This window comes from Geospiza fortis, unplaced genomic scaffold, assembly GCF_000277835.1.
Source record: "Geospiza fortis unplaced genomic scaffold, GeoFor_1.0 scaffold54, whole genome shotgun sequence".
NCBI classification, from domain to species: Eukaryota; Metazoa; Chordata; class Aves; order Passeriformes; family Thraupidae; genus Geospiza; species Geospiza fortis.
Window position 1 is genome coordinate 4,764,041 of NW_005054301.1, and position 26,502 is coordinate 4,790,542.

Sequence of the window (26,502 nt, forward strand, 5' to 3'; positions counted from 1 at the left end):
TTCTACCTTTTTTACCCTCCCTCCCCTGTAACTTCAAAATTAAATATTGCCCAGCACCGCCCATGTGAAAGAAGTGAATGCTATAGGTAAGATTGTATTCGAGCTGCTTCACTGGGAATCAATGAGGCACAGAGCATTTCTCTAGCTCCCAAGAAGCACAAAGAAATCAGAGATTATCAGTGGCAGTTGAACATACACTTGAGAGAAAATGTCCCACCTCCAAGAGACACCACACAAACTGAGCCAGAGGTGCCTAGTGTTGTAATTAAATGTGGGTTAACTTTGGTGTGGCTTTCCACAGCTCCTGTGGAAGGGAGATTGCCACATGAAAGCCCATAGAGGGCAGAGGCCTGCAGGGAGCAGCCAGCTTGCTCTGCTCCAACTATCCACTGAGCTATGAAACACAGCTGGTACCAACCTTGCTACAAGGATGGAATGCTGATAGAGGCAGCATGTTGCAGACTGGGAGCTGACATTAACCCTGCCATTGAACTGCAGGGAAATATTAATGGTCATTCCTGGCTAGACAACATGTAGACCCTTAAACTACACAGAGGCAGACTCACCCCATTCAAATCTGCCCATAATATACCCTCTAGGTGCAAATACTTCACTTACCTCATGTTTCCCCCACACCTCCCTACCACACAGTCAGACAGGCCAGAACAACAAAAACAGCCCCAAAAATATCTATATATGAGAAAAAACAGATGTACACACGACTTCCCTTCTTCAACCTTCTGTCTTCCTTCCCCCCACACACACACTTTCCCTAGCATCACCTTTGCACACTTGCCTCCTGCCTGCCTCCTTACCATGTCTGTTGTGATCCTTGAAAGGCCTCTCCTCAACGTGGGCTACAGGTGAGGGGACATCTTGTAAAGAGCAAGATGCAAAGTAGCAGAACACCCTCAGTAATTTACTGAATTTACTGCGGTTACTTTCCTTATATCTAATGAACACAGTCACTTACCTACTGATCTCAGTGCTGTGGGCTGCTGAGGGTTAATGATGGCACTGACTCCTGAGCTACTGCGTTACCTGACTGCAGCACCAAAAGTGATTTATGCCATTATTTTCTTTGGGGGTTAATTAGGGGCTTGAGAAAGTAAAGGGCTGTCAGTGCTAGCTGGAATTGGTCTAGTGCAGCCAGGGGAGAGCAGTCATCCCTCACAGAGCTCTGCCAATACATCTTTGTCCTGAACATCAATACCTCCAGCTCCCACTCCTCAGTGTGGCAGACAGTGCTCCATCCTGACCTCCAGCAACCCCGTTCATCTTGGCATACAGAGTACACTGCTCTGTTGAGTCCTGCCATTTCCATCTGGCACCTTTCACACCCTTACTCCTCTGTTATCTTCTCCTCACCAAAGCCCGCCAATAATGCCCATTGATGGACAGGGAAAACTCACATGGCCTTCACCCAGAAGCAAGGAAGAGGTATCTCCCCTTGGTGTCTCTTATAGCTGAGAAACAGCAGTTTTCCTTCCTCTAGCTGTCCAGGGCTTGCTGAGGCCTGAGAAGCCACCACAAGCTATGGCTGCTCCTACCTCTTTGCCCAGATCCTCACGGATAACTTGCTCAATCTCCTGCCTGGTGCTCTGTGGGGCCTGGCTATGCAGCACCTTGAGGGTGCGGGTGTACTCCTCGGGCAGGAGGTAGTCCAGTGCTCCCAGGTGCTGTCCCACCTTGATGAAGGTGCCTCGGTTGGAGCAGCACAGCTCCCGGAGGCGCTCAGCAGAGCGCAGGTGCACCTGTGAAGAGACCAGAACATCAGTCAAGCCCTTTTGCAGTTACAGGCACGTGTCCATATACACATCTTATTTTGTCCAGTATTTAAGCAGACCAAGGATTTCCTTTCTTGATTCTGGGCATCATCATCTAACATGTTAGTTCATTAGTAGGACCCTGGCTGGATTTAAAGGGTCTGAACCAAATCACGACAAGATGCTCCAGAATATAAAGGGCTTCAACACTTGTTTGTATAGGCATCATGATCAGCCACAGCACATTAGTTTTTGGCACATCCTTGCACAGAATAAAATGTCTGGCCATAGGACAGCATTGGTTTGTCACTGTGATTCTGCACTATGGATGCAGAGTTTGGAAACTCTTTGTCAAAAGACAAAAATCATGACCTCAACCATTATGTTAGACTCTTAGCATGAGTGCAGTGAATTAAAATGAGAAGAAAGCCACAGATACCATCCCAGAGAATTCCAGGAACTCAGAAAAAGAGTCTGTTAAAAATCAAAATTAAAGATCTCTCCTTGGCAGAGAGGAGGACAGTACACAGGCAGTCCTTCATCTTCCTCACCTCGCTTTTACATGCACAAGGGGAATTACATCCCTCCAGTCTAGTCAGGTCTTGGGTCTTACTGCTTAAATTGCCAACAAAGTCTGCAATGACAGTTTTTTGAGCAACTAAGTGTTAGAAGACTTGCCAGCTGTGCTCACAGTGGCCAAATGCAACTACCAAATGACAACACCCATTGCCAACCACTTGCCTGATCTGTATTTCAGCTCTTTCAGTTCATTTTGCTCCTCAAGAATATACCAGCCACCACATCCTTCAGTGACAATGATTTATTCTCCCTTTATCACTGTCACTAGAAAAGCCTCCTGCCAAGGACACAGCTATATTGAATAATATTTAATGAACTTCATATAAGTTTACCCTGATACATTAATAAAACCTACGCAGATCAATAACAAAAAATAACTGTGCACCCATTTCCTGTTAACGCCTGACACCAATCTGCATGAAGTCTCCTCATTCCTCTGGCTTCTGTGTCAGACATCATTGAAGGTCAAATCCTGTGTCTACAGCCCTCATCTGCACAAGATCCTGTGGTGATGGACTCCAGCAAATGCCTTGAAATACGTGACACAAAGGAACAATTCCACGAACATTCATGAACACCACATACACCCACACCATTCAGTAGCTATCTTTGCTCTCTGTGCAAAGCACAGCCATGTCACATCACGGGACAGGCTGAGTGTTTCGCATTTGGCAATGTGCCAGGGGCAGACTGAGTGCTAAGCTGCAAGTGCATGAAACACAGGCCTAGGGGAGTGTGAGAAGAAAGCCTAATGTGCAAGTCTTGGCCTCAGTGTGAGACTCGACACTTTGATGCCCACGCGCTCACACACACGTACATGCACGTTTTCCTCAGTGGGCACATATGGGCAAGGGTAATTCGTGTGTGGGTGAGCTTCCCCCAGCATACTGCCAGCTCAAAAACACTCCCACATGTATAGGCTGCAAGTAACACCCATGAGTACGCCTCAAGTCTCCCACATGATTCTCCTGCATTTTACACAACAGCTCTGAAGCTCCTGCTGTAAAAAGCCTCTGCTCTGGCTCTTGCCCTGTTCTCCTTCCCTGTGTGCAGCAAGGACAAAAGTAGGCCAAAAAGGAACAAGGGAAGGAAGCCGTAACAGAAGATGAGAGAGCAAGAAAACCAGGGTGGGAGTAATGGAATAGAAGAGAAAGGGAGAGAGGGAGCCAGTGCAGCTGGGTTGTTTGTCACAGCACCGGGAGTGCAGCCCATCACAGAGAAACAGCTTTTTTGCAGCTCCAATAGTCATCCTCCACCCACTGCCTCCAGCTGTGGAGGAGAACCCCTGCCAGCAGTGAAGGAGAGTGGTGGCCAACCACACACCTCAAGGTGTTGGGCAGCCATAGCCAAAGGCACTGGCAGGAAACAGGGGCAAGGCTCTTTACAGATGTGTTCCAAGAAAGCCAGCACTGAGCTCCCAGCATTGAGCTCAGGCCAGCACAGGGTCTTGCGATCTCCCACACACAGCAGGAGCCCATCCTGCTGACTCCAGGCTGCAGCATGACTCAGGGCAGAGCAGCAGCACTCGGGGCTGTAGTGCAGTGCTGGGTGTCAGGACAAGCAGCCAGCTCAGGGTAGCTGAGGTGCTGGCTCCAGGGCATTACCCACAATACATGGATTCCCAAGGAAGATGGAAAAAACAGGCTGGAAAACGCATCTGGCGAAAAATGCAACTGCTTGTAGACACACTTGCATGCAGGGTGCAAGAATATCTTCACAGCTGGTCACTGATGGGAACAAGGTGGCAATAGCACCTCTTTCCTCTAACACAAGATGAGAGGAAATTTTTGCCCTCACAAATTTATCCACATTGTTGAGAAGCTGGTTGGCCTCATGAATGCAGCAGTCCTGGACAAGACGGTCCTTAGAGAGGACTCCAGGAACAAAACAGAACAAAAACCCCTGCAAAGCATCCTCCACAATGCTCTCACAACTGGCTTGGCTTAAACTCCTAACAGATAGATGCTCTGGCTGGCTGGCTGGCTGAGGGAATTCCAGCTCCTGCACTTCTAGAGACAAGATTACCAAGCAGCATGTCTCAGAAGTATATCTGTACCCCTACAGATGTTACAAAACTCAAGTATGCATTAGAGGCAGAAGTACTCTGAGTATGAACCAGGACTGTGAATGCAGCTTCCAAGGACTCTTTTCTTATCAACTAGATCAGGTTTTTTAGCGGAAAACTTTCTTAATGATCTCTATTATTTTCTTGGATCTCTCCAAGATAGGTCAGAGTTCAGATGCAGCACTTGTTCCTCTGACAGACTACATTCCCTTAATCATAAACAAAGACCATCACATTCCTATTATGGTATCCAGTAGTGGTGGCACATGTTTCTGTTCCACCTTGAAGAAAATGCAAGGTAAATGGAAATCCCCAGAATGGCTCAGAACTTTTCTTCAAGATACTGCTGTTTGTTGCCCAAGAAATACTTTGAAGACTTTTTAGCTGGAAACAACACCTAGTTTTACATAGATGTACTTGTAAGCATCACCCCTGGGAGCACACCACAAAGAAAGGAAGCATTTCATGTACCGAGGAATATCAAGAATAAGCTTTCATCAGAAAGGCCCTCAGATAACAAATGCTGCCTGTGTACACAGCTCTTTCCCCAGTCCACATGGGCATCTCTTTCTGTCTTAAATCCATTCTGCAAATTTCAGCAAGACAAATTCTACATTGACCCACATGGCTATCAGACTCCTCTGCTTTACCTACACCCAGGTTAGACTAGGATTAGCACTGATTATTAAAACTGTGAAAGCAACAACTCTTAGGTATAGAGAAGAGGCAACTCTGGGATAAAGCGCATGCTCAGCAAGCAGAGCTGCAAAGGGATATATTTTAATTTATGCTTGATGTACAAGCAGACCCGGCTTCTCAAGTAATTTGGTTGCTTTTGAAGGAGCCTTTACTCACACAGATTACAGGCAAAGAATTGCTTATCAGAACATCAGATGTACAGATGTCATGAACTGGCAGGTGTTAATCTAGTTTTAAAAATAAAGTAATTAATTTAGAAGAAAATAAATACTCAGACTAAAATCTACAAGTGAGAACTTCAGTATTTGATATCTGGTGACAGACCTGGTGGCAAAAGTGCTCAGAAAGGCCACTGAAGACAGTAAAGTAAGTGGTGGAAGCAACTCCTCATATGAAATCCCTCAGAAAAGATATCCCAGCTGTGCAGGGCATACTCTTAGCTGGCAAAATGTGAAATGAAGATTAGGAGTGCAGAGAGAACAGCCTGCCCATTGCTGCTTACAATGGAGATACACTCTCCACAACAGTATTTCAGGAAAGGTGTCTCCGGAAAACACGGAAAACTTCAATCACATAAAAATTAGAGATTAATTAAAAAATTAGCTGAGATGCTAATAACCATAACAAAAGGAAATCTCATATTAAAACTGTTACCTTGCAGAGGACTGAAAGGGAATAAGTGTTGCCCTGCTTTTAAGAAAAATCTAGACAAATCTGGGAAACTATAGTCCTGCAAGCTTTAATTCTGTATCAACTAAATTACTTGAGACAATAATTACAGAGAGTACTAAAAATCATCTAGCTAAATGTGATATGACTGACAAAAAGCCAACAGGGATTTTGAGGGGAAAAAATCATTCTTCACCGGTCCACCAAAATACTGTGAGCTTGTTAATTCAATAGCCAATAGAAAAGAGGTATTTACTGGGACTTTCAATAAGTATCCTCACAAAGAATGAAAGGAAAACTCAGTAATTATTGGAGATACAAGAACATCACTTGCTCATTTTATCCCATTTCCAGCTCAGAAACCCAGCACTACAGACAGCAGCAATGGAAGACACTCCAATCAGGACAAGGCTGCAACATTTAGTGCTGTTTTCACCACAGTTTCATTTCAACCTGCTCTGAGCATTTTTAAACCAGATAACCCTGCAGAAGCCTTGTCTATCCATTCATTGTTTCTTCCTGGGAGGATGAACTAGCACTGGAAACAGAAACATGATGAAATAGGGAAGAGGTCCACGTAATGCACAGGAGGCAGGAAGTCTCTACCATAAAAGGATTGACCTGCATTACTGTCAAAAACAACCAGCAAAGTGTCCCATTATGCCTGTTCTTACACCAAAGTTTAATTTTCCTGCCAGTAATCTGCCAAAGGAGAGAATAGTGCAGTGACAAAAACTCCATGACATGTAAGAGATATTATTCACCACTATGGAAAAATCAGCCCTGCCAAGTCCCTACCAAAGGCAGGTGAAAAATCAATACACTGAGGGATCTCACCCTCAGCATAGATGGCTGCAAGGTTACACATATTGGGAGGTGCAGTCTCTCCTCCCCACACACACACACTGCTGGGCTTTCAACTCACTGGAATCATCCAGCACTTGGATCACATTCTTGTGGATGGCTCAGCCTGCTCAAGGCATAGAGTGAGTCAGGAAAATAAAAAAAAAAAAAACTGTTTGACTGTGATAAGAAAGATTAAAATGTTAAAAATATCAAAACACTTGTAAAAATTAAATGCACAACCCCACCCTGGATTCTAGACATTCTATCACAAAAAAGAGGTAGATAAATAAAAAAAGGACAGAGAAAGACAAGGGAAATATGATCATGTCATATAAAAGAGTCTATTAAAAAAGAGATCTGAGATGTTAGGAGACTGTTTAAATTACAGAGAGTTGATGCATAAGAGAGAAAAGTTGTATGCAATAATGAAAAAAACCCTCTCATTCCAACTCTCATAAACCCACAAATAGGGCATTCCACAAAACAACAACTATTTTTAAGTTGGTTTTTTTTTTACATCCCATTTTGCACAATACAGCATTAACCAGTGGCACTCACTGTCAGAGAATAGAGAAGCCAAGAGCTTAATGAAATTCAGAAAGGCTTTAGATATTTATGATAAAACAACCATACCTGATTTTATACGGAGCTTTTCATCTCTAAAAGTGCTTTTACAAAGCTCTTTACAAAACTCAGGACCGCTATTCTCCATTTTACAGGCTCATAAGAACATTACAGCTAATAAAATGTCTAAAGGGCTTTAAACACTATTGTTCAGGGCATCAAGACAAAAATTACCCTACTGTCTGGCCACAACCAGAGAATGCAAACAGGGTGCATTATTGAAACCTTTAGAGAACCTATTTGGTGTATCCAGCTTCCAAATTCTGGTTCAATCTTCTGCTGAGATCAGCCTGTTTCCAAGGGTCTTCCATATTCACTAAATTACCTGTCATTCAATGGACTTGTGACATTGGTGATGAACTCTTGCTTTCCTTCCACAGAACAACAGAACTGCTGCTTATGGTCTTTCCTATTATGCCTTTGGAATGCTGGGAAGAAACTTGTGGCACATAGTGGGTGGAAGCATTCCAAGCATATATGCTATCAGCCATCCTGGACAAGAACACTCTTCCAGAAATGCAGTAGGAGACTGGACTGGAAGAGCCAGGCTGTCCTTTGGACTTCCTACAGGGGGAAAAGAGGATGTCATCACCTCTGTGGTGGGTATCTCCAAAACACAGTTGGGTAGGGAGAAAAGACATGTCAGAGAATATAGAAAAGAAATCTGGCCATAGTGCTTTTCTCTTCTACCCCTGATAATGATATACACAGGACTAGTAAAACTGTAGAAACAGCTTTAGATGACACAGGACACCACAAACCAGAGAAAAATGAAAAGATGTCCGCCTCAATTTAACACAGTGAGAAACTGAAATCAGTGGCCACGCCAAAAGATCTGTAAAGATGCCTAGGGAGGATACAGCTACTGGTGATGTGAATAGGGTACTTGGGTGCTTTAAAAACAGCAATACAAAACGTAGAACCCATTTCAGTGACAGTGTAGTTCTGTCTAAGGGACTGTTATCTCCTCTTTCAACTAATCTGAATAAACATACAGTAAATGTAAACTACTACATCCTTCACTGACACTAGCAGCCTGGTAATCAAACTGACTGGCAGCAAGGATGCTGCAGGAAGACACCCAACTCTAAATGAAATTGTTATTGCCTGCTTTTGGTATTATCTTTCCTACTTACTTTTTATGAAAGCTCATTCCCAAGCACACTAGATATTTGCCATTCAAATGCTTCCTTATACCAACACTAACTGATCATATCGCTGATGATGGATAGATCCACACCTTTAGAATTGGAATAAGTCCTGGTGCAATGTACCTCACTACCTAATAATTCATTATTTTTGTGAGTTATGTTTAACTTAGTAAGACCCTTCAGAAATTCTGGCACAACAGTTGGTTGCCAGTGGGACAGAGAGGAAGTGAGAAAGAGAGCTTTATCGTTTGGAAAGGATTAAGGAAGGAGATGATCCCCTGACTAAACTGACAACTTCTTAGCCTCTCAGTCTCATAAACACAGAAACAAGGAGTCACACAGGATGACTAGCAGGATGGCCAGTAAACTCAGTACTAATGGAATATAGACAGTAGGCTCACAGACAGCTGAAATCTAATGTTGGTGTTGTGGCCTTGTATCAGTAGTGCTACAGGTAGCTGAAATTAAAGCAAACACATTTCATAATTCGTGCAAAACTTCCCTGGAGATCACAATGGACTCTTGCAAACCTAGGTTAACACATTTTATGCTGAACAGATATGCAAGCTCACACCTTCCGAGCCATCAGGACTCTGAATTTCCACACACAAGCGCATGCAAGTGCTGACATCCCACCTGTACCACACATACTCCCAATCTTTCCTGCTAAAACCCCTATTCACAGCTTGGGTCATATAGGTGACTGAAGGCTGGCCTAGCAACAAACCACTAGTATGAGATGCCACTTGGTTCAGAAAACATTTTTACACTAGACTGAGGTCTACCTCTTTGGCCAGTCACGCCCCAAGCTGCTCTGGAGAGTGGAAAGCAGAGTTTCTCAACTGCAGGGCAGAGCACCAGCAGTCACCTTGCTGAACCCTGCCCTTGCTGGCTGGTGCATGCACAACCAGCACCGATCACCTGCTTGTGTTTCATCTTCATTTTACTCCAAGCTCGGTCATCTGTGCTCTGATTATCTCTCATTACTGACGACCTTGCTGTAATGAGTTTTAATCTGCCTCGTATTAATTAGAAACATTTTCATTAGCCAGCTCAATTTTAGGTAAATAGCTAATAGAAGCAACTGAGCTGCAATTAGTTATCTGTGGGGCAGTTCAGACAAAAATCTGAAGAGAGCAGCTGTTTCCCCTCTAGACACCCCTGTGACATAATGCACTGTTCTGTGTAAGTCTCCTGAGCCACGAAAACAAGGAGCAGAGGGAAGGGCTGGTCAGAGACAAAGGGAAAACAACATGCTAAAACAACTGTGCTGTAGAACTTCTGTGCCTGTAGCAGGAGTCTGAGCGTCAAGTTCCCTACACCCACAGACTTTACTTCCTGTGAACAAGGTTCTGCTCTTGAGGCTGTTTTACCCTGTGAGATCCTTCACACAGCCTCTCTTGTGGGGCACATACGTTATTGTGAATGGTTACTTACACATGAGGATAAGGTCAGAGCAGATCTGCCCCAGACAGAAGGTTCAGACCCACGTATACACAAACATATACTACTTGCAAAGACAGCAGGTTTATAAAAGTGCATTCAGTGCCTTATTGTCCTGATGGCTGATATACAAATACATCTGTCCTGTGCTTCATTGCAGAGGACCCAAGGAGGACAGAAAGTAATTCAGCAGCATGTCTGCAGAAGGCACAGAGACATTCACAGAAGCCACAATGAAATGAGGCACATGTCTTGATCACAGAGCCTGCAGCTCCACAGAGGCAGGTGAAATGATAATAAATTTGACACAGCACCTCTCAAAATCTGGCTAACAAAATTAATTCGCTTCAGCTTGGATCAAATCACGTGGGATGCCAGTGAAAACTGTAAAGACACCATGGTATTTAGCGTTGTGTTTAGCTGTGGGGGGACTCTCACATGGTCCCGTAAGTCCTAAGAAGCCCTGTAAGCAACAGTATCAACTAAGATGTGTACTACACTCGGAAGCGTCCCCTAAACAGGAACTGCTGACACACCCTGTAGAAACTGCACGCTATTGACTGAATAGCAAGAGATGATGTTGCGCAGTACAAGTGACCTCAAGGGACAACAGTCCCCAGACAGCTATTTCCATGTAAGAAGACTGTAAAGGCAGTAGCACGGGAAGTGAGGTCTGGTCTTGGACCATGGGTGGGGGGAAGAGCTCAAACAAGGCCACAGTAGCAATTAGCTGTCACTCAAGGTCATACGGATTCGGCTACACTTTCAAAGCTAAGTGAAGAATCCTAGCAGCAGGATCCAAGATAGAGATCTGACAGCCTTTCCCTGAGTTCCCACACTCCATCCTGCAATAAAATAGAGCTGGAAAAGCAATGAACTCCACAGGAAGCCGCAACATGCAGAAGACAGACTGAAAGGAACGCTGAAAGGTAAGTTTTATAAGGAAGGATGGCCCAAGTACCATTGAGAAAGCTCAGCTAAGTCTCATCTAGTTCAGCTGAGGGTCCAGACAGGGTAGCTTCAGAGTCTGCTCTCCTACTGTGGTTGTGCAGAAAAGTAGGAAGCACAGAGGCAGCTGCTGCAGCTGGAGGGGAGAAATCATCACATCCACTTTGTCAATGCTGAAGAATCTGGGCTGGCATTTTTCTCTTCCCAGCAGTCGAATCCCACCCTACCAGCTGCACGTCACAGCTGACCTCCAGTCAGGACCTATCTGAGTCAACGTCAGGCAATTAAATCGTGCAACAGCAGCTTCTCCCCCTTGTACATATGTAACTTCTCTCCTGGCAGGTCACTCCAACAGCCAGGGGAGCAGAGCAAGCCTGCTCCCTCTCTTACAGCCATGCAACACACACCAGCATCCACCTTGGTGACAGACCCCAGAAAGAAGGGTTTTTATTGCAGTGGCTCTAAAGAGAATACAGGCCCTTACCAAAATGACAGAGGCAGATTCCTTCCCCCTTCTTTAATCTGAGAAGCTCTGACCTTTAAAGCACAGACCTCTTCCCACAGGAACAGGATGCCTGAAGAGGAAAGAGACAGTAACACATGAAATACCTACAAGTGATTAAATTGGATTGACGAGGAAGTCAGGAAAGATAACAACTATGGGATTACGCTGTCAATTCCAAAAACCTGCAGTGACTGTCATAGCACCACATCCAACAGAGAAAGTGGCTGCAGTGCCAGTAAGTCATCACCAATGGCAAAGTGTGGTTCTACATTCAAAAAAAGTGCCTATGTTAAAAAAGAAAAAAACCACAAGGAATGTCCCTTTGTTACTCAGCAGGTCTGTTCCCTTCTGGCTATCCATCAGAGCTGCTGACTTCAGTGAAAAAAAATATATATAAATATAACTCCAGCTTTTTCATCTAGTTGACACCACACAGCTCCACACCAAGAAAGGCACCTGGTGTCTATTAGCATCCCATCAATGTCACCAGTATGGGAGACTGAGCTGGTGCCTCTTTTGATTCATACACAATAGACTTGTTAAACTGCAATGAGAAGGTCCAATCCTTTCTTGCAGCCAGTCTTGTACTTTTTCACTGAAAACAATAGGTTTCTGCAGGTGTCAGTAGAAGCAGAATTTGGTTATAACTGGCTTATGTGGGTGCCAGTGAAGGTAGCATTTGTTCCACTGAATTCTTTTGGCTGCTAGGAACACAAGGAAGAGAGAGCATCTGTATTGACTATGAGAGTACCGCTGCAATATAGCATGAGATAGCAATTTAATGAAGTAAAACACAAATAACTGACATGGCACGAAACTGAGATGAACAAAAAGGTGAAATGAAAGCCCAGGTGAGGCCACATGTTACCCAGAGCAGATTACTTTTGCTCCCACAAAAAGCAGAAGGAATTGCCTCCAGCAGTACCAGAGGCAATTGCCTTTACTACAGCTGGTATCACAATGAACAATATTGTCCATGACTCCCCTGCACCTGGCTGTGGCTCACCAAGGTTATGAAGAGAATAAAGCTGAGATCATCTTTATATAAAACTAGATATTCAACATTTCTCCATCAACAGGCTAGTCAAAGATAGCCAATGTCTAACCTTGGCTAGAAGGCAAATAGTAAACTCAAGAGAAAAGATATTGGTGCAAAACCTGACAGAATGACAATACTGACAAAGATCCTCCAAAGAATCAGATCTTGCTGGCCAAGTACAATCACTGTGTATGTTCCCAAAGACAACATTTGCATGGCAAAAAAAAAGGATGCTAAAGAATTTGCACAACAGAAGATGGATAGGAAGCAAAGAAATGAAAGCACTTGCTAATAATCCAAAACTAATAATATCTATGATTTCTAGCCTCAAATATTTAATATTAAAGCATTTACATACTCCACACAGAGATTCCATGAAGAATGAAGTTACAGTGAAACTGAGAGTTGATATCAGCAGGCAGGAGAAGATAGAAAATGACATAAACATGGTCTTGACTCAGTCTCTGGAAAAGAACGGAGCTTCCCTGTTCTCTCATTAAGAAGATCGTGGCATGAATGGGGGCTGTGCATTGATTACCTCTGAAGATTTGCTCCTTTTCTGGACAGAGTGCTGCAGGGACAAACACTTGGCTGGAGATGGTACAAGGGGATTCAGTTCCACCTGCAGAGATCCTTTGATCTGTAGTTGCAATGACAACTTGAGGGAGGCATCAAGGCAAAGCTGAGAACATGAACAGACCTCATCCAGGAGCTTCTTTAAATCTACATGATTTCTATTTTGAAGTCCATAATCGGCTCCCTCTTAATGGTTTGCTCATCAGCACCTGGCAGCCACTAGCAGCCCATAGCAGCCAGTCAGCCACGAGGCTCCCTGACTGCCTCTCTGAAAGCACAATTACCAAGTTGACAGGGATTGCTGTCGAAACTACTCATACACTGTGGGAGCTTTTAAACACAGCAGTGAGAAATACAGGTATTTCAAAGTCCTCCTCCTCTGAGCATTGACAGAATGGTTCAGTCATAGGGCGGCAAGGCGCCACAGTCCCCTCTACTAGAGGAAAGCAGACATGTTTGGGCCACATCACAACAGCTCCCAGAGAGTATACCATAAGAATAATTTGGAGCAGGTGATCTGGAACTTCCTGAAGGACACAAGTATACTGGCCACTTGGAATTCAACCAGCACATCATTCTGGCCTCCCTGACACAGAAAACCCTTAGTGGCAATAAAGCAGTCCAGATAATGACTTTGTGTCTTGTTCTAAAATCCATAAAATTCACAAGTCCAGCATTCTTCACTTCAAGCCTTCATGACGCTGCTCAACCACAACCTAGATAGAAGGCGTTGGTCCAATACCAACCATGAAGCCCTCCCCTCCATATGACAATGCCCCCACCCTAGATCATTTTGGCACATGTTTGGAAACCAAAAGCTCAATAAAAGCAAGCTTGGAAACCCATTCTACACTCTAGTCCTAGTATTTCAAATCTCCCATCTCTAAGAAAAAATCTGTTGGCTTACAGAGAAGCATGTGTTTCAAGCACTTATATGGGAGCTGTTAGACTTTACCACTCAGTTGCCTGAAAGAAAAAAAAGAAATCCCCTCTGTTGGCCTATTAATCTGTCATAACAAGACTCTTCATAATTAGTTTGTCCCTAACAGTTGCTTTGTAATGGTAGCAAGAGAATATTTCAGGAATGGCAATTACCTCTGGTGTCAAAATGATGAGGAAAACAAATGTTCAACCATCAACAAAATGCAGTGCCTTTTCCACTCCCACCTAATGGTGGGTGACAGCACTGCACATCAGAATTACAGTGTGGGTAATTACTAGGCACGATGCTATTGAGAATTCATTTCCCCTCTTGAGAAGAAATTTGTTAAGCAATGCAGGTGGAAGGAGAAGCATCTGTCACAGGGATGGGGGTCCTGTGGGTAAATGGTCTTATCAATACATTGCTTCTTTAATTTACTACACATATGTCCAACAATTATAAGCAGTGAACACTATTTAAAGGAACTTTTCTTTATTACATACCCATACATCCCACAATTTCAAAGATTTTGCAAAAGGACAGAGCTTGACCTCTTTATTGTTACTTTATTTAAATGTAGTATCCTTCAAACAAAATTCACGTCTGCATTAGTTGCTTCACTCCATCCATACTAATAAGAAATACAGTGGGTTTTTAGACTATTTGTAAATGGAAGAGTTCCTTGGATTTCAGCATATTGTGAAACCTGACATCCTACTGTCTCTGGAGGGAGATTTACAAGAATGAAACTAAGGCACACTGTGGAGCTCATCTTCTCAGACGAGGACCAAGTTGTGCCAAAGCCAGGACTCCTACTCCAGAGAGGGACTGAGAAGGGGAAACCTGCTGGTTTGGCTGCCATTGACACAAGTGTGCAAAGCCACAGACTGGGAGAGGTGTCCTGCCTGGGTTTGGAAATGTATCCTCCCAGCACGTGGGTCTCAGTTCTCAGAAAATTAGGATTGTGGCAAATCTTCCCCACATGAGTTACCAAGGAATGCAAGGCCAGGTGGGGTAAGCCCATACCCAATCTGCCACTAGGCCTGGTACAGGCCTGAAGTAGAAGTCAACAGAGAGCTCAGCTGTGTAGGGCCAGTGTGGGAAGCTGCATACATTCAGATGGGGATACACCAGGAGGGATACATGCATGAAGCTGCTTCTGTGTGCATTTTGCTCAGTACTTACCCACATTACCAAACACTTGTTAACCCTAAAATCAAAATAGAGGTTTAAAAGAATCAAACATCACCTTCACTTCTGGTACAGATTCAGTCCACCTTGGGAAGACTGGAAGTCAAGGAAGTTGCAGATACAGCCCTGCCAGTCAGGGTGGCAGGAGCTAGTATTGCTCTTGGGAGCCCATCAGATTGCAGTCACCCCTTGTCTTCAAGCACACAGTCCTGAACTAGCCCCAGCTCAGAGTGAAGACAGTGCAGTTCCAGCTAACAGCCTTGCTATTTCTCAATCCCCATCACTCAGGATTTCAATTTAACATTCCCCAGCCAAGGATCATCATTCTGTATATTGGCATGGAATAACTCCCAATTCAGACTGACACAGCAAAACCTCAGCTTACTACAAGAAATAGAAGCAGGGATGTTGTCCTGGAGAGGAAGAAGAGAGACAGAGCAGGCAATACCAGGGCATTGCAGAGATGAAAAAGCTCCTGCTGAGCTCTGGAAATGCCTGGCTGTGCTGCCTGACTGTGAATGCAAAGGAAAGGGCCCGAGGGAGAAAAGCTTATCTTCCCTACTTCTCTTCACACAACAGTCCTACGATAAACAAAACCTGCTGCCCTTCAGCAGTTCTGTAAAAAACAACTTGTGTTCAGAAAAGCCCTACAATAACAAACAGGCTGCACAGTTACAGAGTTCACAGGCAACTCAAAATGAGTACATTTTCAAGCAAAGACTGCATAGGCAGTAAAGACATTTTAAGAGATAGGGCTTTTTTTGAAAAGCAATTCTGCTAGTGACCTTTTCAGTGAATTTACCTCTAAATTCAGTAAAACTATCAACATAGTAAATGGATTCAGGTTTGGCATCAGGCGTTTCATAAAATACTGGCCAGTTTCATATATGTGCAAGCTCACATGCAAATTCTTGGTTAAAGTGGAGCTCGGAACAGAGTGGAGGTTTTATAAAGACAACCCTTGTTTATCTGCTGGCTGTGGTCCTCTTCCATGTCACATTGGCTCAGTACACTGACAAAAACAAGTTGTTACTGGTGTCAGACCTGCCAAAATGATGCTACTGCAGAGGAAGGAGCAGCAAGCTGCTCTGAATGGTGCACCATCAGCAGAACTTGCAGCCACTGAGACAGAACTCTCAAGCCAAAAAAGATACAAGTAAACAAAAAACCCAACAAAAATTAAGACACCCCAAGCCAGTTCTACAGGGCCAAAAGTAGGCTTAACTAGTGTAGCAGTGAATATGATTACCATCTTGGATTAACTCTTTCAAAGCCATCTTTGAACCTTTGACTCTGTTCAAAAAATGGCTACTTTACTATAAGGCTCCCACCTGAACAAACTGGCACACGTGTACAGGTAAGCAGATGAGCCTGTCCAGATGTACAAAAATGCATATTTCTAATCAGGACACATGAACACCAGTAAATAAAGCAAGGGTAGCTTTAAAACTTGACATTGAACAATACTTTTTTGTTTACTCCTAGAACTAAATCATCAACTACTCTAGTTCAAGAGAAACACAGCTTCCTTTTTTCCTAGTCCACAGGCCTGACAGAGTCCTGCCTGGCCCTGGGACACCAGGTGAAAGAATACAGCAGTTCCTTTCACAGACATCCTTCCCTCAAGTATGCAAACAGTGTAGCCCCCACATATGTTAAAAGGATTTGCCTGGAACCTACTAAGATGCCTCCTACATTACAAACAAGTCCAGAGGAGTATTTGCAAGACACCACCCACCACAGCAATTCCCTCACCACTGACTTAACTAGCTAAATGAAATCACTTTCTTGACAGGTAAGGTAATTGTGAGCTGCCCTCCAGCACATTCTTTTATCAGATCCACTTTGGGGAGAATGTGATAAGGTCACTGCTTTAGCAGAGCAAATCTACAATATTTAGTCCTGCTCAGAAATTCCAACCTGGACTGATACATGAAATATCCTCTGCGTGCCACCTATTCTCTTCACCCCTGATTTTACATCTAATTTTTACTCCTAATTTGAAGTCTTTCAAGATAGTGTTTCACTGCAAGCTAACTACAACAACCTCAGAAAAGGAAACAGAATCCACAAGATGGGTCTTGCTAAGGACTCAAAGGGCAAACAAAACAACACTTCAGAAGTCCACTTTGACATTGCAAGTACACGTCTCTGTCCTCAAATGAAACTTTTAGGTATCTATTTTTCCTAGCCTCAGATAAGATTATTTTTACTCTCAAGACAGCTGTCTTCCTGTTCTTAGAACAGATTAAGTACTGGCTACCTGTCAGTTCTACTGATTTTACAGGTGGCCCCCAACAACCATATGGGCCATTCCCTTTAAAGTTGGACTCAATGATCCTTGTGGGTCCCTTCCAACTCAGGATATTCTGCTGTGTTCTGTGAACCATATAAACTGGTCAGTAGTTCAAGGCCACACAGTCCTTCATTAAGAAAACATCCCTAATCAGGGCCTGATCCAACATCAATAGGATCAGTGTTAAATGACTTACAGTGGAACCCTAAGTAATTTCTGCTTTTTATATCCTTCCCTCTTTACACAGACCTTCCACCTCTGAGAAATCCGTGTTTGCCTGTATTTGCACCACTCACATTTAGGGTGAAAATCTAGGCAAATCAAACATGACCATGAGCTCTTCAGAGAAAATACCATCTCTTGCCATAACTCTTGACTTTGCACTGCTGAGTGTTCATTTCACACTGGGACCCAAGGCGTAGCCAAACACTAAATAAAACCTGATTATTTCTTCACTTTTCATTTTTTCCTTTTATAATGCTTCTTACAATGCAAGCTCCTTGCAGCCTGCATCCTCCCAGGGCTTCCTAATGGTTTCCCCACTCTACCAGATGAGATGTCCTTCAGATACTACTCTGGCTCCTATGTACCTCCAGCAGCTCTAAAGAAGCAATGTGATGACGTCCTCAGGGATTCAAGTGAAAAGGGATAGCCCCACCTTGAGGAGAGGGAGCTAAATGCTCCCCAGGCATTTGTGTCACTCCTGGGAAGCCGAGAGAAGACGGCTCAGGCAAGCCGAGTGCATGACAATTCACACTTATGCTCCTGGAGCAAAGCACTTCAGGGACAAGCGTGCACAGCCAGGAAAAAAACATTAAATACATGAGGCACTGCCTCCTTACCCTCACTTCTCTCCTTCTTCCTCCTTCAAAAATGTCACAGTAGATGGGCCATTTCTCTGAATAAATCACTGCAGATGACTGAAGAATATCTAGTTTCATAGGCACAGATCCCACAAAAAATGGACCTTTTCAATGCTACAAAATTAAAACCTATAGATGCTATGGCCAGAGCATTCAGCTGACACCACTCCAGAAAGCACAAGGAGGAAAAGGAAGTGTATTAATTATAAGATTTATTTTACAGCTTGTTATGTTTTCAGTGCAAAGCTTTCATGCTTTATGTGTTGGCAGGAAGTTTGCTAGACAGCAGTGCTCAAATGTAGAGTCATCAAGCCACCAGCTGGCCCGGACAGCAGCTTTTTTAGACTGCATTAGTGTTGACCATGCCTTTTAGATGAAGAGATATCCTGGGGAGCACATAATAGGGCAACCAAACATGATCAACTCAGGGATTGTGGATGGGCTCTGAAGCTCTTCACCTCTCTATTACTGGTTCCCATTTAGTTTGGTGACAGAAAGTCACTGCCACCTAATGGCTATTTTGTGTCCCATAAGAAAGTTCATTTGTTTCTCACCTCAGTTCACCAGAGCCAGAAGCACAAGTAGACCCACCATTGCACACACTGGCTGTGGTGGACAGTCCACAGTCCCCATTCACTGCTGCCTTTTTGAAGGAATGCCATGGAGAGTTCCTGAGGACTGCTCTCTGCAGATGCAGTCCACTTCCATCAGGAAGAAACTATTTTAAGACATCACTTAATATTTAAGGCACATGGGTTACTGAATCACAACAGAAGTCCAAAGGCACAGCCTATTTCATCGGTCTGAGCTATCCAGAAACTGTAGATTATTTTTGAAAACACACAACATATACATTCATTCCTCTTCTTTCCAAGACCCTTCCACTGTGCAACTTTACGGTGAAACAAAACTCATTTTGAAAATACCCACTCCACTCTGAGAAGTAAATGTAGCAAAGCCAGGAAGAGCCTCCAAGGAGCAAGAAATCGTATTCTGTATAATGATGGCACAAGGTTACACTTTCCAAACATTTGCCGAGGTACCGACAGCCCGATAACCATAAGTTTGAATGACGAGAACACCCTCATCCTGCTCTCAAAAGGAGGACATTTAATTAACCTCCCCAAATGGCTCGTCCCTGACAAAGCAATTTTGTAGCCAACAAAGTTAATTCAAGAATGGATTCCCACTGTCTTCTGAGATACCTTGACCACAGATCCTCTTTCTCCTTGCTGTCTTCTCTTCATTACAAAAAAAACAAAATTCACAGCAGCAACCTTTTGTCTTACAGAGGAAAACAACAAAAAGATGTCCTGCTCCAGATTTTCAACTGTGTCCACTTGTGCCAAAATCTGCCAAAATCAAAGACAATTGACCCATTGCAACCCTCTTACTACACTGACAACTCAGAATTCCATCGATACCAGGCCTTGAACAAACTGCATGTTGTGACACACCTCCTGACTGACAGCAGGATCAACAGAAATTGATGCCAGCAATGAAGAAGTGTCAGCCAAGACATCCAGATGCTACACTGAGAGGAACACCACTGGAAATGTCCCATGGCAGGCTGACTTGGTACTGAGGAGACAGACACTGTGAAGGGCCAACATTCATTGAGGCAGAAGAATGTTAGAGAAATGTAACCTTCTATGGGATAAAATGTTTTGTTAAGAAAACAATAGGTAAGGAAATGGCACTGAGTAGGCTGCCTTCCTTCTTCCTCTGGCCCAGTGCAAGTAGGAGTAGAAATGAAAAGAAATGCCCAAGCTTACATGTGCAAAGATGTCCAGAATCATTTAATGAAACAGACATGAAATGAATAGAGGTCATACCTCCCCTAATACTCCTGACACTAGACCTACAGACATATTATGTCTTGGAGCCAACCATTGACAACTGCCCTTGACACCAGTGCACTGGCAGCACCATCATACGCAGGAAAAGGGCCCACACACCAGGAAAGGATCCCTAACTTAGGAGAAAGATTGAATTTCCAATGTGGTTGAGCCATCAGTGGTGAAATGAAGCAACCATTGGGAAGGACATAAAGCCCAAGCACATAAGGAGGTTCATCTCTGCCTCAGGCAGGGGCAGGAATGAAAAATGGCTGCTGCTGAGGGACAGCAATGTGTGCCATCTGGCAAGGGGGTTCTCATATCTCCTAGCTGACAGGAGATCCAGGGAGAGGCAAACTAACCTCAGGACACAGAGTGAATTCCCATCTACTGCTTGCCACCTCGTGGAAAGTAGTAAAACTTTGGCCATAGTATGGCCCACATGCTAGCCATAAAAAAATGCTCGGAACTGAGGAGCTTAGAGTATTAGCATCAACACTGGTCCACAAGGGACAGAAATATATAGTAAAATTGAAGATAATTCCTTGGAGCTAAGCAGGAACCTGGCTAAAAGTCCATGGGGAACCCCTTTCCTTCTTAATCTCCTTTGCATTTAATTGTTTCCTAATGACTAGGTTCCTGTTTGGCCCCAGTAGGCTCAAGGCACTGGTGCTGCCACTGAACCTTCCCATCTCTCATGCAAGGCCATGGGTAATTTAGAGACCCCAGTTTAATGTCTCACTGGGAATCCATGGAGAACAAGTTAAGCATTATTTGCACTGGAGTAGCATCACCAGTATGCTGAGTACCAGGAGGAGATCCACAGAAAAAAGTGTTTTTCCACTCCCAGCTGCAAGCACATCACAGACATATACACACCTGTACCCCAACATTGGAGACAGAGGCACAAAAACCAAATTCAGACCTTTTGACATTATCAGCAGTCCCATGGCCACCAAATCTCTCTCACACACACAGAGATACACCCTGCCTCACAGAGTCTCTCTTCTAGGCACAGCACCAAAACTGCATCTGGAAATCAGCAGCTAATTCATACACATGCTGACAAGAAAATTACAAACTCTTGGTATGTGAAAAGCAGGTTAAACTGGCCTCACTAGGAGGACAGAAACAAACAGAGTACAATGAAGGGCTGAGAGTACTAGAGATCTATCCAGGACAGAAGCAAGCAGAAGCAACATCTTGATAAGTACTGTTAAAACACAACACATATTTGGGCAGGGCATTTACATCCTCTAGGCCCTATCCAGTGACTAATCTTAAGTACCAACTCCAACGGGGTAACTTCTTAGAAGTCGTTCTGAGCTAATACAAGACCAACAAAATCAGCTGCCACAAAGAGTTAAAAGAGCTGCAAGGTAGTAAAGACTTGGTTGCTATCCACTTAAAACTACACTGAGATAAAATTTGGTGTGCAATCGCCCAGGTCCAAAGTATCGCCCATGCCAAACTGATGCTTCACTAGCACAAGCTCCATAGGGATGTTGCTGAAGAACCCACAAGTGCTGTTCCTGCCAGGCTCAGCAGTGACACTCCATAACACCTGCCAACAGCAGGACCAGACTCCACTGGTCAGTGAGTTTCACCAACTCATGTCATGCCTGTGCCAGCTTCCTCCTATCTCCCAGCTCATGCCCCTTTCTGCAGCTGAAGGCTACTGCTGGCCATGCTGGCATGCTGTGCTTGCCACTGGCTCTGCCACATGCAGGGGCTGACTAGTCCTGGCTGCCAAGCAGGGAGGCCACAGCTCTGTGCAGTGTTAGCAAACAGGGCCCTTTCTGGCTGCTGGGGGCAGCAATTGACAAATCATCAAAACCCACATAACAGAGGTTAATGAAACCATGGAGATACACAGCAAAAGGTGAGGAATTTGCAACAGCTGCTGCAAATTCTGCCAAATGATAAGCTGTCCACAGTACTGATAACCCCACAACTTCGGTGCTACTCAAGGAAGCTACATGCAGCCCTTCTGCAAACCAGGTTTCAAACGTTCAGGGCAGAGACATGGGCAAATGGACAGTGAAACTCCAGACTCCAACACACACCAATCTCCATTTTATGCCAGGGCATCAGTGTCACTCACTTGGGATGGGGAGCTACATTAGAACAGCTTAGCATCTTTAGTCAGTAGAGGATGAGAACAAGCTCAAGGAAGCCATTCTGCAAACCACTGCAGATACTCTAAGACCATATTGATGATGTGGATTTTCTGCCAGAGGAATACTAAAGCATGCTGGAGTCCAATGTCACTGATTTCTACCTTAGTCAAGGCTGTTTCAGCTTTATAGTCCCTCCAGTCTGAGAATCCCTGGAGAGCACCACTTCATCAATTATAACCAACCACATCAGTGGCCTAAATTCTACCTGGCCCAAGAAGAAAAATGAGGCTAAAAACTGCAGTTCAAACACACTATGCAGACTAGCCTAATTTGGCACAAGCTGTATTTCCCACTCCAAAGAGGCCTTGATCTCAAATAGCAGAGAAACCCTGGCTAACATACATCACAAGCACTCAACTAAAACCAAAATCAAGTTTTATTCACAGCTCAATGAACTATAGGGCTATAGGCTGGAATGAAAGGTGCAGCACAAGACTTGAGAGGAGCAGCGAGGGTGCTTATCTTCCTTCTCACTAGAAATGCTTTTGTTAATGCTTTTTGTATTGTTAATTACTGATATCAAAACACAACAGTGTGTTTCGCAATGAGATGTACACAACTTTGCACAATTCTCATTTCCTCAGAGATCTGTAAGTTAGATTAATCTCTATTATTTCCTTTTCAACACACTCCTTTTACTTCAATCAGTCAGCCTTCATGTTATGGCCATTACCAAACAATATGCAGAATAAGCAAGCACCGCCAGGCCACTCTCAGCAGTTGACCACCACACAACCAGTCTGGGCAGCTGAGATCGGGCAGCAGAGCCCAAATGCATACACCAAGGACTTGAGCCTCTGCTGGACTTAATGCATACGACCACCTTTGACTAAGGACCTACTCCACTGGGCAATGCAAGTCCTAATACAGGGTTGTTATCTAATATTGCTGTTAACAATCTCGTAGAAAGCATATTGAGTTATTAAGATGACAACATTACAGCAACACACCTGTGCCTTGCAGTTTCCAAGGAATGTAGTTCAGAGCTATTACCTACCTGTGATTTGAGGAACTCATACTCCTCTGATCCGTACGGGACACTCCGAAGAGAGGTGAGGTAGTCATAGGTGATAACTGCTGTCTGCAAATGAAACCAGAAATGCTGAGCAAGTTCTACAGTTATCAGAACAACAAGACTTCTGTTAAAGAGAATGCACACACCTTAGGCTTCAAAGTTCAGGCTCCACAGTGAAGCCTATGGCAAAAGACTCAATAAATTAAATGAAAATAATTTCACTTCAATGAACACTTACAAAAAGAAGTGCAGGGGCCTCATTGATATGTAACTATATGTAAGCAACACTTGACACTCCTATACTATCTTCTATTTGAGATGCTCAAAGCATTTTCCTAATCTCTGTACAGCACCTTGCACAGCAGACTCTCATCTTCAGTCAGCCATGTGGGCTTCCACAGTAAGGTCTGCTGCTAGTAACAGAGGTCATCCAGACTCTCTTTGTGCCCCATCAGTTATCCCACAGCTTCATAGATCCAAACTGCCTAACCACCTTGCTCTGTGTATAGGCTCATCACGGAACAGAGTGACTGAGGACAAACTCAGACTAGCACAAGCAGCAGTACTTTTGGGGATATTCAGCTGCACAAAGGACTGTGGGGCCAAAGGGTTGAATACCCAATTACAAAAACAGGATCCAGCTTAATGGGATCCAGCTCAAACCTGTTAGTTAGACGTTGCCATGGACAATGGAATTATATTCTTAAGTGACTTCATGATTTCTGAAAATAGATCCAGGGTATTTCACATTTCCTATCACTAAGGTCCCTCTCTTTCCACAGTCAGAACACCAGTGAATTGGAGAGAAACATACAGGTCATGTTTGGAGGGAGAGAAGGGAACGCACACCTAGAGGAGCCTGTCCACTAATATGCCATTTGAATTTCAAGATCCTTGCCATGAAGAACCATTTGTGTTACTCCCATTGAAAGGCACTTTTCCTCAAATCTCCCTACTGAAGGGGTAGCATTCCATTCTGGCACAGGATACTAGCCCCACCTTTCACCATAGACATGTCCAGGAAGGCCACAAAGTACAGTCAATGTATCATGAAAGCCAGGGGGGCAAGGGAAGCAAACCTGGTTTGAGACAAAGCCAGGAGAACTGACAATAGGGGAAAAAAAGTCAAAAGTTCAGAAACGCATCCAAGAATGGACCAAGCTGGGAATCAGTAACAAACAGACACATTCCCTCCTTGTGGAGGTTAGGTTTCTCATGTTTCCTGATTTCCAAATTGTAAACTGAACACAGCAATTTTTTTTCTGGCTTTTCAGGCTCTCTTGCCCCTGGTGAACTGAGGAGCTGCACAGCTACAGAGACCATACAGAAGAAAAATTTTTCAAAGTAACTTCACAACCTCAAAGAACAACTTTGAAGTGGAAGGAGGTTCAAATCAGTCTTGCATCAAGGCTTGAGCTGCTTCTTATTTTATCTCTGGTCCACAAGGGTAATTATCACCTCCAACTCAAAAAGAAGCAGCTAACAGATTGGCCTGTATTACGGAGGAAGAGGGAATTAATTAAGCGGTTGCTAATTACACTGTAATCTTAAACACTAAATTAATATTATGATGATCCTGATAGGCAACTCTGACATTGCCAAATCCCTCCCAGTGTCTAGGTACTGCACAGAATGTTCCTTCCACATAACCAAAACAACTGGTATACTCTCAAAAGAATACAGCAAATGCACAACGGCTCTGCCAGTTTCTAATGTTACCAGAATTCAGAAACGCTCTGCAGCGTGATGCTGCCCATGCCACTGACTTCATTCTCATCCAAGACTAGTGCTCTCATTCATGTTACAGTGTGAGACTGAAATTCAGAGTTATAAAAAGGTCAACAGAATCAACCAATCCCTCCCTTTACAAATGCCAGATTACTTTCACTGAGCTTGCATCTGGCCCAGTGTTAAATGTCCCACTTGGTATCAATGAATTCTCAACACTGTACACTCTTCCACTGCTCCTAAACCTATCCTCAGATCTTATCAAGCCATAGCACAACGTTACCCCTCAATAGCTGTCTACCCATACATAAGAGCCAGTTCCCTAAGCAGAGGCTTAAAAAGAAATTTTCTGCTAGTGAGCTTCATCAAGTTTCTTATGGAGTCTGCAAAGAATGGAACCAAAACGCTTAAAATACAACCAGACCCAAATGCCTCTAAACAAACTCAGATGAAATCTGTACAGTCTCATAGCTGTACATCAGGTTCATTGATACTCATGTGTTCTTTTCTCCAGGCTTTTCTTTTGTTTTGTTTTGTTTGCCCCACTGTAACTTGTCTTAAAGTTTTGTGTCTGCTGCTGCTGAACTTATTAGCTCTTAAAAACAGCAGTCTCTTCATTACAATCTGCTTTTGCCTGGCTATGGTTCAATGAGGAAATCAAGCATCCAGGTAAGAAGCCAGGGCAGGGCTAGATTGAAGGACAGATACTTTAGGTCTATGTAGATGTCACTAATATTCAATATCCAAAATCACTTGTTTGCTACAGAGATTTATCTTTCATTTGCAAAAAGAATAATCCCAAAGCTGAGCTTCTTAGAAGTAAATATGCCTGCTCTATTGGCTTCACCTGGCCCATGCCTAAGGAATGACAGCAATTCAAGCTGCCTGTGCTCAGGTGAGAGCTGACTTCTGACTGTCCAAAAATGAGCAGGGAAGGCAGAGGTCACTGGTGCAGCAAGACTAAACAATCTCCCAGAAGCAAATCAAACACATGCAGTCATACATACCAGAGCAAACTGAGAATTCAGAAAGAGACAGAACATTCTTTTTTAAAAGTATACACACAGATTTAAACACATGCTACCATCACCTACAGAAGACTGAGCACTGGTAACTTGGTTTTGGGGTCACTGCTTGCAGCTCTGGGTGTAGAACCCTCTAAAGCATTTAAGAGCAGGACCAGTGAAGCGCTTTATAGCCAATGACTTGTGACCTCCCTGAAGGCAGAGAACATGAAAGTCAGGCATGTCTGTGATTTGCCACCATCTAAAGCAAAGAATATTTCTTTTCCCCTACTTCTTATTCTTCAGGAAAGTAATCTCTTACCATCACTCAAAACACAGACCAACTGCACAGCCTCATCACTGGAACTTCTCACTTATTTTTATCTTAAAACAGTAGATTACCACAAAAACAGTGACTGAGAAACACTAGTCAGGCAGGCAGAACTCAAGGACACATTGGAGAACCCAAACACCCTGAATAACAGATTCTCCTCCGGCAACAAGAAGCTGCATTCCCTCTCCCTGCCTCATTTTCCTGTGCTTTAAAAGGGAAAG

General features: G+C 43.8%; 1 protein-coding gene across 1 annotated transcript in view; it reads right to left on the reverse strand.

Annotated features, from left to right (window-relative positions):
* Positions 1-26,502, reverse strand: part of ADCK1 (aarF domain containing kinase 1) — a 70,425-nt gene that overhangs the window by 41,541 nt on the left and 2,382 nt on the right. The window contains exons 3-4 of the mRNA XM_005417449.3: positions 23,198-23,281; positions 1,551-1,754 (exon numbers count right to left, since the gene is read on the reverse strand). Coding sequence (XP_005417506.1) covers positions 1,551-1,754; positions 23,198-23,281 — 288 coding nt within the window. The remainder of the gene's footprint in view (positions 1-1,550; positions 1,755-23,197; positions 23,282-26,502) is intronic.